General features: G+C 48.8%; 1 protein-coding gene across 2 annotated transcripts; it reads right to left on the bottom strand.

Annotated features, from left to right (window-relative positions):
* Positions 1-386: 386 nt before the first annotated feature.
* Nipal4 (NIPA like domain containing 4) lies at positions 387-13056 on the bottom strand. Of its 2 annotated transcripts, XM_038328609.1 has the most exons (6): positions 12862-12904; positions 7530-7769; positions 4888-4944; positions 3730-3820; positions 1486-1646; positions 387-1015 (listed from the first exon to the last, which is right to left on the bottom strand). In XM_038328609.1, exons 1-6 carry the CDS (start codon positions 12902-12904, stop codon positions 387-389), a joined length of 1221 nt encoding a protein of 406 aa, XP_038184537.1. The 2 variants fall into 2 exon arrangements, with proteins under 2 accessions (XP_038184537.1, XP_038184538.1); XM_038328610.1 differs by lacking the exon at positions 4888-4944 and having other exon boundaries at positions 12862-13056.
* Between the last annotated feature and the right edge of the window lie 1371 nt (positions 13057-14427).

Genomic DNA, 14427 nt, shown 5'->3' with positions numbered 1-14427 from the left:
AAGTCCAGCTCAACAGGCCAATTGGTGTGAAGGATTTCTTGACAACCAGTATCTGAGGGCAGTTCTTGAGCTGGGCTACATTCAGCAGGTCAGATTCTCTCTTCTTCCCCAACAACCACAGAGATGGTGCTGAGGGAACCAGAGGGAAGAGGCTCTGGGGACTTGCTGGCTCCAACAGAAAGCAGTGAATTTAGTCGCCAGGGCTGTATCTCTTGGAAGTCTTGCTACCCCTACCTTAATGGGTAGGGATTTTTTTCCTTCTAGAAACAGCAGTGAGGTATAAATGAATATCTCAAAAAAAGATAGCCCTTGGCAACAGATGTGCTGAAAGTAACCTGGTAGTTTGGACCATTGGGCACCTCCTCTTACTCAGGTATTTCCAGGCTTTAAGAGTGGATCATAAATACTTTGGGCTTCTGTTGCGGTGATGGTGTGCTGGCAAGTTCTATGTTGTCCACAAGGATATTCTTATCTTCTAGTTTAATGACCGTGGGCTCTGGGGCGGGCGCGGGAGTTGTGTTTTTGTGCGTGTGCGGCAAGCTGATTTGGTTGATGTCCAGATCCTTGAAAGCATGAAGCATAAAAACACCCAAGATGATGGTGACAAAGCCAGACAGGGTGCCCACAATGTCCACAGCAGACATGGTAAACCACTCCTTGAAGAGGACAATGGAGGAGGCCACTACCACCGTGGTGAAGAAAACATAGTAGATGGGGAAGACCAGGGAGGTGTTAAAAATATCCAGTGCCCGGTTGAGGAAGTTGACCTGAATGATGATGGACAGTCCCAGGATGAGTGACAGGATGTAGGGCAGGGGATGCCGCACCACGGGTAAGCCCTGGAAGAAGTTCCTAATGGTGACACCTAGACCCTTGACAGCAGTCACGGAGAAGGATCCGATCACAGAGCAGATGATGATGTAGATGAGAATATTCCTTTGCCCATAACGCGGGGCGACAACGAAGATAAGGATGAGGCAGGACACCACCAGAAGGACGGCAAATACGATGAACCCTTCAGGAAGGAGGGACAGGAATCACACAGTGAGGGACGCAGGCAGAATCTAGGGCCCCGGACTCACAGTCTGACACATGTGGGTTCTAGTCTCAGCTTCAGACCTTTGAATAACTCATGCAAGTTATTAAACTCTAAGACCTTAGTTTACTCATAAAAAAGGATCAAAAGGGGGATTTTTTTCCCTTGTAGAGCTGCTTTATAAAATAATGCATATTCTTGCATAAGATGTTTCTATAATAGAAATACATGTATTTAGAGACGTGCTTGCATATAACGAACAATATATAATGAATAATATAAATGGTACAATGCTCCAGGAAGCCTTGCTTACGGGTACTGCCCAACTTCCTTTCTGTTGTCCACCTCTTCCTCAAGGGGGCAGTACTGAGACGGACAAAGCCCAATTAGATGGTCTATATGCAATTCACTCCCCAGTGTTTTCTGCTAACCCAGTGCTTGAAACCCACCTGTGTCTTTCATCTTGGAAGCCATCTCCACAACAGTAGAGACCTTCTCCTCCTTGGGGGCGTGTATGACCATCACCGTGCTGCCGGCCATACAGATCACACAGCCCAGCTTCCCCAGTAGATTCAGGCTCTCTCCCAGGCAATAGGAGGAGAAGATGGCACTGTACAGGGGTATGGGAGAAAGGGATTGAGTGAGGATACCTGTCCCAGCCCCACAAAAGACACAAGGGGGCGAGTAAAGACTTAGGGGGAACAACAGTCCAATATCCACTCCTCTCTGTGGAGACCTTCCTAGATTCCTTCCTTCTAACCCTGAACTTTCCAAAGCAGAAACATATTTCTTGGGAGTTGGAATGTGTGCAGGAGGAGCAGAAACAGACACAGATCTCTTTAGTTTTTGAAATGGAAACCATTCACAAACCAAAGGGTTGTGTCCTGGTTGGCTTATTGTCAACTTGACTTCATCTAGAGTCACCCGAGAAGAGGCGGCTTCGGCTGACCCAATGCCCCCATCAGACTGACCTGTTGACAAGCCTGTTGCCCATTTTCTAGATTGATGGTGGATGTGGGTGAGTACAGACCACTGGGGGGGGGGGTGTACCATTCCTGGGCAGGTGGCCTGGGGCGTGTAAGAAAGCAAACTTAGCAAGCCAGGAGCTGCGAGACCCAACTCTTTTACCTGCAGTGTTCTTTTTGAGAGATTCTGATGGCATTTACACAGGCAGGGCCGGACAGTGACGAATCCCGTGCCTCTCAGAACATCCCATGAGTGGGAATTTGTAAACATGTCAGATTTGGGGAGCACTTTTATTCAGCTGGAACAGCAGCTAGGCCAGTTGTGTGCTGAGAGTGAGGCTAATTGCAAATTAGCTAATTGCTGTAAACATTGCAAAACTGTCATCAGGTGGAAAGACAGAAGAGATGATAGGTCCTAGGTGTGGTTGGCCGGGATTTGTCAGGGCTCCAGAGGTATCCCCTTAATGAGAGCATCCCTCGGATGGACCTAGTCCATAGCTTCGGAGGAATGGGGGCAATAGGAGGCATGAACGCCTAGTATCAATTATTTTATCGTAGTCTGCTTTTTGGTTGTTCGAGGAAGTTAGAAGCCAAACCCAAGCATATCAGGTGAGCACTCTACTCCCAGCTACATCACCAGCTCTAAGACCCTTAATTTTTAAAATCGTTGTTTGCAGAGTCTTTACGGAGAGAGGCAACAGAGCACAGCATGGCTGATAACTCCCAGGTCCTGGGATTATACTGCATAGGATGGCTCCTGGCCTGACGACAGGGTCTTCATGCCAACATATACAAGTAGAAGGAGGGGGTTTGTCTACCACCCAAGGAACAGAAATAGGTCAAGAAGTAGAAACTGCTAGAAAGTTACCTTGGCCAAAGTGCTTAACCTCTCTGGGTCTTGGGAACACATATAAGGATGAAGTGAGTTAGTACACAGACTACATCCAGATGTCTTCATGCATAGTTCCCCTCTGTCTATTGTAGCCATGGTTGCTTGGAGCTAGTTTGCTCTACATCCATTCCTTGTGTTGTCTCATCTATTTCTCCGAGTGTGTATCATTAGTATTCTATTTTGCATATGGGCGCATTGAGGCTTGGCTAAGAGACTTGCCTGTGAATCCATCACTACAAAGGTTTGAGTATGGATTACTACTCGGGTAGTATTGTGGCTCAGTTGGTAACATGCCTGCCCTGCAAGCATGAGGGACTGAGTTCAAATCCTCTGCACCCACCTACATGCCATGTGTGGTGATGTGTGCCTATAATCCTGGTCCTAGGGAGTCCAGAGACTGAAGGATTCCTGAGCTTATTGGGCAGCCAGCCTAACCAACTGGAAGCTCCAGTAAGTGAGAAACATTGTCTAAAAATGTAGAAACTAATTAAGAAAGACAACTCTAATCTCTGTCTCCCGCAGACAGCACACACACAGGTGTATACATATGCAAATGCATCCGTATATACAACTGTACACGCTCACATATACATGCATGACACACACACTAGTAACAAACGCACACGGAGGCTCATGTTATTAATTCATCGAGAGGAACTGAGACCTGTGGCAGCCAGCAGTCCAAGAGCCTGAAGCTCTCAAAAGCATGCTCCCTTTTCTCAGGACTGATGTACTGTTTTGGAGGTTCTAGGTAGCTGCTCCCACTTTGGTAAATGCAGGTCTCAACAAAACGAAAACAGGAAAGGACCAGAGGTGGCAGAAGAGGGGACAGTGACCTGATGAGGACGCTCAATGCTCCCAGCGGCGTGACAACTGTGGCTGGCGCAAACGCGTAGGCGCCAAAGTTGGCAACTTCTCCAGCAGACACTAGGGAATTAGAGGAGAAAAGAGGCCAGTGTGACTCCAAGGCACCACGTCCGTTCCAGAAGAATCTGGGCAGAAATGGTTTCTGTCAGTGTTCAACTGTACCCAAAACCCAAGACCAGAACTCCTCAAGATCCATCCATGTGCTGTCTCCCTGGAGATAAGGTCAGACCCAGACTCTTAAGTAGAGGTAGCATGGCCCAAATCCTGAACTCACAGTGGGGCAGAGCTACATGGATCCTGCAAGCTATTGGCCAGCCAGCCTAGCAGAAACGATGAACTGCACTTCATGTTTGTAAAAGATCCTGCTTCAAAAGCTAAAGCAGAAAACATGAGAGAAAGATGCCTAACATCTTCCTAACACACAACTGATGATGATGATAATGATAGCAACAATAATAATTTTTTTAAAAATTAAGCTTTGATAACCAGAGGGGTAAATGGACAATGGGAGCAATGTGTGAGCGTACAAATCTGGACAAAACAGCAGAACAGTCATTTTCTATGTGGGCCAATCTCTTTATTGTCATGGGACAGTGGAGCTGCCTAAGGTTCCCTGAGTTTACCAGATAGAGGCCAAGACTGTGACCAAGGGGCAGTGCTACCAGTGCCCTGTAATTCATTGGCAGATGAAAGAACACACTTGTATTCATTCAAAAGAATTGAAACAGGGCTGGCCTTGAACTTGCTGTGTAACTGAGGGTGACCTTGAACTTCTGTTCCCCCACCCCGCTTCCACCTCTGTGAATAGGCATGCTCTACCATCCCTGTTCTATGTGGTGATTGAGATTGAACCCAGGGCTTTGTGCACGCTTGGCAAGTGCTCTCCCAACTGTGCTATATTCCAGGCCTGTGCACATGCATCATTATCGTCATAGAAGAGGCCTTCCTTTGGGCTGAGAGAATGACTTCTCAGCATAAGCTGTCTACAGGGACAAGGTTCTCCCAGGCAAGTTGGCCTTGGGCTCTCAGGGTCTATAAATAGAGACAGGACGGTTCTGTCTGCCCTTCCCTTCATCTCCATCCCAGCCATCGGTAGGTCACTGTTCTTAGTAGTAGAAGTCACTTACTGGTGGCAAATCCAGCCCACCACATCGGGTCCTTCAGGTAGCCGTAACCGCCATTTACTACAGGAGGAAATAGACACAAAGTTAGAAGTTAGTGCTGCTTTGCGGGGTTCTGCCTTTGTCTCCTCAGCTGTCCCCCCAAGACTTGCTTCTTGGTTGTCCTGTTTTGTATTTGTGGCTTGGACTTGTCTTCTAAGTTCAGCTGTGCCTCTAACCTGTTCACTTGGTATCTCTTGCAGATTTTACATGTACTCCAATCTCTGCCCTAAACTTGACTCTTGACCTCCACGATAGCCCTGCAACTTGTTAAATGAAACTCGGGAAATGACACTTCCAGAAATCAGGGGCCCTCTGCATGTAGTCTGGATGGCTGATTCTGTCACCAAAAAGTGCTGGGTGTGTATCCACAGCACTGCCAGCATCCTGGTCCATCATGTCTGGCCAGGAGGACGCAATGACTTTGTTATGGAGTTACTGTGACTCCACACTTATCCCCGTAGCAAGTTGTTTCTTTCATGGAAGCCAGTGGTTTTGGAAAATGCAAATCAGGTTATACCCCTTTACTACGCGTAGCTACCCAGTGTCTTCCACTTATTCCAGGGATCTCACTGTGTAGGGTAAAGACCCCCACCTGGAGTTGACTAAGTAACCGCAGCTGGCTCTGACCTCGTGCTCCTTCTGTCTCCATCTGTGCTGGGATGGTATGCTGGTTAGTGTTTTGTCAACCTGACAGACTAAACTGGGAAGAGGGACCTGCAGCGGTGGAATTGCACCCATCAGATTGGCCTGTGGGCAAGGCTGTGGAGCATTTGGTTGACCGGTGCTTGATGTGGAGGCCCAGCCCACTGTAGTGATACCATCCCTGGAAAGGTAGTCCCGGGTTGTATAAAAAGGCAGCAGACTGAGCCAGCCTGGTCTACAAAGCAAGTTCCAGGTAAGCCAGGACTGCTGCACAGAGAAATCCTGTCTCCAAAAACCGAAAAAACAACAACAACAACCACCACAAAGACCAACCAACCAAACAAGCAAAAGAGCAGGTTGAGCTAGCCATGAGGAACAAGCCAGTGAGTAAGTAACTTGTCTCCAAGCCTCTGTTTCTGTTCCTGCTTCCAGGGTCCTGCCCCGGCTTCCCTTCATGATGGAGCCTCCCAAAGTTGCTTTGCTCATAGTGTTTTGTCACAGAAATGAATGAAAAGTAGAACAGGTGGCAGACACCGCCACACATGCCCAACTGGTACCATTCTTCGTCTGTTTTATAGGTGAGGGAATTGGAGTAAATAAAAATGCATTTCTTGCCCAGAACCCCACTAACAACACTTAAGCCACCAGAGTTGGCATTGTAATGGTCTACTTCCAAAGGGCAGTGTCCCGTGGGAAAGGGATGAATAAGCAGCGAACAGGTCCAAACTTGAACAGGCCATCATCCCAAAACCTGTTTCTCCCTCTACATTCATTGCATCCACCGGCTTCCCAGTTGCTCAAGTCAGAAACCTGAGTCATCCTTGACTTCCCTCTGCCCTCCCCTGGGAGTGGGGAGAATCATCAAAGCCAGTGAGTCCCACCCCTGCCCCCCCAAGCTATCTCTGGAATCTGCCAAGTGTCTCCAGGCCCAGTGCCCTACTTCCTTCTCTCACTCAGTTCATTGGTTCCACTCTGGGACTCTAATCCATTCTCTACCTAGCAACGGGGACCCTTTTCAGATCATAAATGAGACTGTCACTCCCCTGCCTAAAACATCAGTCAGTCCCTTAATCACAATCTCTGCAGCCCAGTTTCTGTGACCCTTGCTGAGCTTATCCGCCCCTGCACTCTCTGGTCATCCTGAATTGCCCCTCAGTTCCATCTCTAGCTCAGTCTCTCCTCTGAACCTTGGCACTCACTGCTCCTGCCACTGAGTCATCTTCTCTCCCCATCTTCTTGCTATCTCCTTGTCATTCAGGTCTCAGTGTAAGAAACAAGTTTTACAGAAAACTTCCTTTCTGTACCTGTATCCGAACTTTATATACTCCGAAGTATTTCCTTAGCGACCCGTATAAAATATTCCCCTAGCAACCTGCATCTTCCCCATGGAGGCGCTCAGCACATCACAGGATGACTTCACATTGCCTGACTCTCTCTCCCACTTGACCGGAAGTGCCACAGGGACGCTGGGTCCCAGGTTTCACACTGCACCTGGTACACAGCAGGCACGCGATACATGATGTGGGATGTCCTTTCCTGAGGACCGTCTCAGTGAATCGCATCCAGTCTTCCAAAGAAACAAGGCTCAGTGCCTGAACCACAGTTCGCTGCATGTGCAAGGCTCTCCTGTGATGTATGTGGGCTGAGGCATTTGTGATCACATTTCACAGGAGAAGTTGTGACTTCTTCTGCAGGACAGGCTGGTAAGAATCCAAGCTGAGATGAAGCCTGGAGTGTCTGATTCTCCATCCCGAGGCTTTGCTGTGTCTATTCCCTAATGTGTACATCAAGGAATTCTCAGGAAATACTGCACTGGAAAGGACGGCGTCCAGCTAATGGCAGTGGGGATTCTCAGCAGGGTTGGCAGCAAACCTCCAGGACCCACCTGAGGTCCCTGTGAAATGAAGTCATTCATTCCAGGCGCAGCTGCCCCTTATCCATTCCCTCCTGCCCCAGGAGCCTACCTGCCCTGGTGGCCCCCGTGGCCACAAGTCGGATGAGGCCTTTCTTCTTAAGGATGACACTGCCACCGATGAGCAGGCAGGAGAGGAAGGCGAGGCCCACGCCGATGTAGAAGCCATACCTCTTCCTGACCCTCTCCTGCCAGGTGATTACGGTGGCATTGTTGGGTTCTTCAGGGCTGATGCCTCTGACGATCTGACAGAGGACCTCTTGGGAAGAGCAGTAGAGACTGACTATGGAACCTAGAGGGGAATGCATGTTGAGAGTTAGATTGAGGACACGGGCACAGTTGAAATACGCTAGAACATGGTTCAGATGCGCTGGAATTGACGCTGATGTAGATGTCAGGTTTCTGTTGCTCCGGGGCTCCACTCACACATCGGATCTCAACCAAAAAATGACTAGTCCCCATTCTCTGTGCTGTTAGCTGTTTTCTTGCTAAATAGTTTATTTGCACAGACTTATCAAATTGTAGGTCCTCCTGTCATGTAGGCAATGTCTTTAATTCTCATTCCACAGACAAGAAAATGGAGCCTGTGAGGGTGCGGTATTTATTCAAGGACACATAGATCATGAGGTTGTTTTTTTTTTTTTTTTTTTTTTTTTTGGTTTTTCGAGACAGGGTTTCTCTGCAGCTTTTTTAGAGCCTGTCCTGGAACTAGCTCTTGTAGACCAGGCTGGCCTCGAACTCACAGAGATCCACCTGCCTCTGCCTCCCGAGTGCTGGAATTAAAGGCATGTGTCATCACCGCCCGGCTCGTGAGGTTGGTTTTAATGTCAGCTTGCTGGGAATTCGCATCACCTGAGTAAAGAATCTCACCCAAGGACGTGTCTTGTTTGTCTTAATTGATGTGGGAAGCCCTCCCCCACTGGAAGCAGCACCTTCACCTTCAGATGGAAAGGGGGTACAGCAGAAGGAAGGCTACTCTGCTTTTGCTCACTCCTTTTTCCCTCTTTCCTGGAGTTGATTTACTCTGTTTCTCCTGCAGTGGATTCCTTCCCTGACGGCAGAACCAGTGTCCTAGGGCTCTGCCGTCCACTGAGAACCAGCTACTCTCCAGGAACCTCCAGGATTTTAGCAGCAGATCCGTACTGCGCAGTCACCCAGCCTCAGGGACAGAGCAGCTAGCAGGTTCTTGGGCTCCCCAGGGGGACACAGCCAGTGTGGTGATGGAGGAGAGTCACCTGTCTATGTGTTACTTTCATTGGTTAATAAATAAACTGCCTTGGCCCTTTAATAGGACAGAAAATTAGGTAGGCGGAGTAGACAGAACAGAATTCTGGGAGAGAGAAGGCAGACGCTTCAGGCAGTTGCCATGCCTCTCCTCTCTGAGTCGGATGCAGGTTAAGATCTCTCCTGGTAAGTGACTACCTCATGGTGCTACACAGATTACTAAATATGGGTTAAATCAAGATACGAGAATCAGCCAATAAGAGGCTGAAACTAATGGGCCAGGCAGTTTTTAAATGAATACAGTTTCCGTGTAATTATTTCGGGTGTAAAGTAAGTCGGGTGTCAGGACGTGGCCCGCTGCTCCTTCTACAGTGTGGGACTACCCCGACTTCTGAGGCACACGGCCTCAAGAACCAAGTAACTATCCCATTCTCAACCTCTCAGGAGCAACACGACTGTAATTACTACTGCAACATAAGCTGACTTAACACAGCCTTTTAATATATATTCATTCTGTAGGAACTGTCCCTCTAGAAAACCTTGACCAATGGTCTGGCTTCAGAATTCCAACCTGTGGGACTGACGCCTTCCACAGCGTGTAGGGCCCCACCTAAGCTGCCACTATATCCATCCCAGTGTCCTCCACAGGGACCCCCTCCCAGCCTCTGGGCTGTTGGTTCTCCAATAACTCGTGAGCTCACTTGGGGCTTCTTCATTTTATTGCCAACTCTAGGTAGAGTGGGAATGCCACCGGGCAGATAACCCACCCAGGCCCCGGTCAGCCTGAAGGTAACTGAGGAGTGAGCTTCCTGTGGGAGGGACCTCGCCATTCCAGGACTCATTTCTGAGATGTGTGCTGTTTGGGTCAGGGCCTTGGGACTCTTTCTGGGCATAACGGGATTGGTTCTGCTGTCATCCCTGATATCTCTGTCCACAGTTTGACTCTTTCCTCGAGGCCCACTGCCAGCCCCTGACTTGTCTGTCTCCTTGGCACAGACACCAAGGACAGTCTTGGGAACAAAGGGAAGACCCTCAGTGAAACACAAAGCCACACAAGTCCAGTGAAATGGAAGAAAGCATGACCAAGCCTCGACCAGTGCTACCGTGCACATGGTTCCTGCTCTAGAGTTTTCCTTGAGGATTCCTAACAACCACTCAGTGAAACAGTCACAGTGACCACTTCCAGGTCCCTAGTAGGAGAAATCAAGTTCAGTGACCTTCTTCAAGAGATACCTGTAATAAAAATGTGTCTAGGGTCATACCACCCTGAAAACACCCGATCTCATCCAACTATAGAAAGGTGAAGCCAAAAGTAGACCCCATGCCCATCTGATGGCTGAGTCTCTGCTTAGAGTCACTACACACTCTCTGGTAAACATCTTGGGGCAGGGATGTGCAGGATCCATCTTCATTTCGTCCCGGGTTAACACGCAAACCTGTCGCAAACAGTCAAAAATGGGGAGCTTTCCTAGGAACATTCAGACTTGGGGTTGCACTTGAAGCTTCGAAGGTCAATTTGTCTATCTGGTCATGCCAGCCCTGGAGAGAGCAGCTGAATCACTCGTAGACATGCCCGTGAAACTCCTCAGTTTACCCTGCACCCACAATTCATGTTTGCTATTGCCCTTTCCAGGTGTTTCAGTTTCTGATCTCCCTCGCGTTTGTGTGGCAAAGGCCTAGACCCCAGTGCCAAGGACCTAAGCCCAGACCAGCTCTCTCTGAGACCAAGCTGGAGTTTCTACTATGTGTCTAGATGGGCCCCAAATCCTAGGCCAGGGAGACTGAAATTTGGCACACCTCATCTGGGTGGAGCATTGTGAGGACAAAGTTGCCCTTTCTGACGTGGCCCAGAGCCGTGGAGAAGAGGTAGAAGGGCCTTTAGGAAACTCAGCTGGCCTCGGATGTAGCTCAGTAGTAGCTGTATCTCAAAGGTAGAGGATGTGCCAGGGATAAGAAAGGCTGTAGGTTCCACCCCAGGTACCAGATGGGGGACAAGGAGGCATTCGTTAAAAAATAGTGAGAGGGAGGAAGGGCAGCATAAAGCGGAGGGCGAGCAAATGTGAGCAAGGCACAATTGTCACAATCAGATATGTGCATTAAATTGTCTTAGCAACTCCAAAGCCACAGAGAAACCCTGTCTCGAAAAACCAAAAAAAAAAAAAAATTATCTTAGCAAAACCCACTATTTCGTATGCTAAGTAGAAAAAGTAATAAAACGGAAAACAACCACAACACCCCTCCCCCCCCCAACAGATGGTCTCATTCTCTTATATTCTTGGGGGAAAACTGAGGTCCCATAAAGATTTGCTGGAGTTGGGACTGAAATCCACCAGGGGGGTATCTGTGCGTCTTGTGCTATGAGACCTCTGTCTTTCCACCATGGGACAATGAGACAAGAAGTCGTCATCTCGGGGCCTAACCAGACTGGTTCTGCACTGCTCTCTCCTGTTCCACCAGCTCGGGGCATCCTTGCCCAAGAGCCTCATCTGGGGAGTTCCCTGAGTCCAGGAAATGCAGGCAGTAAGCCAGAGTCGTCTCTTCACCTTTCCCCTGCTTCTTCAAGTCTCACTGCTAGTTGGCGGAGCCAGGGGGCTCATTTCAGCACCCAGCCCCCAGCTTAGCACCTCTGATGAAGTCAAATTCTCCCAGCATAATAAAGAGATAGAGAGCTGATGACCAAAGGGAACCCAATTCAGAGTGGGTACATATCTGAAAAAGGGGGTACCAAGCTGATCATCTATCTTTTACTCTAGCATGTTCTAGAACTAGGAGTGCCCTCTGCCTTGGGTTAAGGAATGAAGCTGAAAATGGCCTGCCTAGTTGCTCAGGAGACTAAGGTCAGTCAACACCAGGAGCTGGCTTCGCTGAAGAAGGTCAGAAGTTAGGGACCTCAGGACACCACACAGGCTGCACTTCCAAGGCAGGAGGCACATGGAGAATGTTCCAGATGGAACAGAGGACGGTAGCAGTGTAGGTTCAGGAGTCTGAACCCAAGAAGTGGTTCACATTCCCCACTGTGTTACCTGGAGCAAACTATTAGCCCTGATAGAGCCTCTGTTTCTGTATCTCTAGAATGGGCGCAGTGATGCTTCAACAAAATGCCTGAGGATGAAGGCTAGTGTTAGCATCCCTTCCCAGTTTGAACAAGGCCCTGGATTCAATTTCCAACATTGCAAAACAGAAAAGAGAAAGAGGAAAAAGAATCCAAAGGAAAAGAACAGAAAAACAAACAACAGCAACAACAAAGAAGGTTTTAAAACTTAGGCTTAGGGCTGGAAAGATGGTTCCTTGGGTAAAGTCCTTTGATCCTGAGTCCTGGAACTTCTATAAAGGCAGGAGGAGATAACGCACCGCACAAAGCTGTCCTCTGCCCTCCATATCATCAGTATAGATAGCACTCATGCCCATAAGGACACACCATGCATCACACACACACACGCATGCATGCACACACATGCGTCCGCCCATGCATGCTCAGACACACACAGGCATGCTCATATACATGCACGCTAGTAATAAATTTTAGAACAAAATCTAGGCCCAGTGGCGGAGGTGTACTGAGACAGGAGGATCACACATTTGAAGCTATACTGGACAATTTAGCAAGACTTTGTCTAAACACAACAACAACAACAACAACAACAACAAAGCCCAGCTGCCTGCTTATTAGAGTTTGCTTCTGCGATTAAATGGGATAGTTCAGGGAAGGGCCATGGTCTACATAGTTAAGAATGCACTAGAAAATCAAGGTTCTTTCCTGAGCACTTCTTTCCCTTTCCAAAAAGTGTTGTGCCGATTTGGAGATTCGGATCTCTCTGTCCCTCTATTCTCTGCTTTGGGTGATGAACAGATTCGTGGGCAGGTACCTGCAGCTGCAACGACCCAACACTACCCCTGAGTTTTCTACGGGCCACCTGCCCCATGTGCTCTGTTTTCCTCCTCTCAGTCGGCCTCAGCATCCCCGCGGCTGTCACTGGGGAGGCGACGACTCCTCCGCCAGACCGGATCTTCAGGACAGTTTGGGAACCGGGTGAGAATCTGACGCTGACTACCACCACCCCTAGCTTGCGGCCCCAGCAAGTGAGGAGAAGTTGACGAGTTTGGTGGGAGCAAGGTGAGAAGCGCAGCGCCCACCCAGGTCCCCTTACAGTCGCACGCACCGTTCTCGCAGCTGCCGTTGGCGTTGGCGACCCGCAACTCCATGGGGACCTGGGCTGACGACGCCCGAGGTCCGCGGCTCCAGGACAGGTGGCCGCGTCTTGTCCCAGCGAGGCTCAGGCGCGGGAAGCCGCTGGGGTCCGGACCCAGGGGAGGGGAGAGTGACGCGCCCCAGAGGGGAGGGTCCCCGGGGAGGAGTCACCCTGCGCCTTGGGCAACACCGGGCGCTGGGGAATCAACACTGGGGCAGGGGCTCGTGCCCTTCCAGGGTGCGACCGCAGCTGGGTGCCAGCCACCGAGTCACTGGCCCGTGCCAGGGGCAGGAGAGAGGGGGCGGGTCCCCTGGGCCCGCCTTTCCGGGACAGCAGCATCCACATCTAGTTTCCTCAATGGCAGAGTGGATGTGCTCCGGGATGGTACAGAGGTCACTTTGGGAGGTGGAAGTTTTAAGGAAAGGTCTGAGAACCTGGTTCCTCCCCTCGTTTTTCCTTTACCCTCCTCTCCTGTCTTTGCTATCGTAGAACTTACAGATCTGATCCTTGCTAGGCACTGTGGCTGACGGGAGCAGAGTAGGTGCCCTTAAATGTTCAAGACATATTTGTGTCCCGCGAACGGCTGGCCGGGGATTGGCAGGCTGAAAGGAGGGAGGAAATGAAGTGATTGGCCGTCCAGATGAATCAGGCTATTCTTTTCTTATATAGTTCTGGGAGAAACTAGTTAAGACCAATCATTTAGAAGCAGATGTTTTCCAAAATCACCACTTATATGTAAGCAATCAAATTTCATAAACATTCATGTTTACATAATAAAAGTCGTGATTGAATGTATATATGTAAGAGTAATGGAGTATATGGAGATATATGTAAGAGTGATGGGATATATGGATATATATATACATAAAATTATCATAGAATGTATATTTGTGTACTAATACATATATATGGGATGTATGGGTATATTAACTTGTTCATGCTACTCATTTCATAATACATGTACATATAAAATCATCACATTTGTATACCTTAAATACATGTAGTTTTCTTACACTTATTTATTTGTGTGTGTGTGTGTGTGTGTGTGTGTGTGAGTGAGTGTGTGTATGCATGTGCATGCCCTGGCATTCATGGGAAAATCAGAGAACAGACAACTCTTGAGAGATCTTTCTCTCTTTCTACCATGTCCCTAGGGATCCAACCCATGATCTCAGGTTTGTGCTTTTACCCACCGAGCCATCTCAGCCCTGAAGTTTTTATTTGTCAAAAATACCACAACACAACTACAGTAATGATGATGATGATGATGATGATGGATTATAAAGATAAAATCATAAAAGATATTGGCTCTGTGGGTGACAGCACAACTGAGTCAGGAAGGGAGGCAGGCTGCCTTTCTGGTCCACGTGACGAGTGGGACAAGGACGGAGCCTACTAGGCTCCCCAGCCTGGTCCTTATAGGCACCCCTAACCCGCTGATCTTGGTGGTTTCTCCCAGCACATGGCCTCCTCTAATGTTTTGGGTTAGTTGGTTGCTTTCTGTAAGGATCAGTCCCCTTCTGCTCTAGTAACTCA

The sequence above is a fragment of the Arvicola amphibius genome, chromosome 4, assembly GCF_903992535.2.
Source record: "Arvicola amphibius chromosome 4, mArvAmp1.2, whole genome shotgun sequence".
In the NCBI taxonomy this organism is placed as follows: Eukaryota; Metazoa; Chordata; class Mammalia; order Rodentia; family Cricetidae; genus Arvicola; species Arvicola amphibius.
Note: the sequence above shows the minus strand (reverse complement) of the source record. Positions and strands in the feature narration are given on the sequence as shown.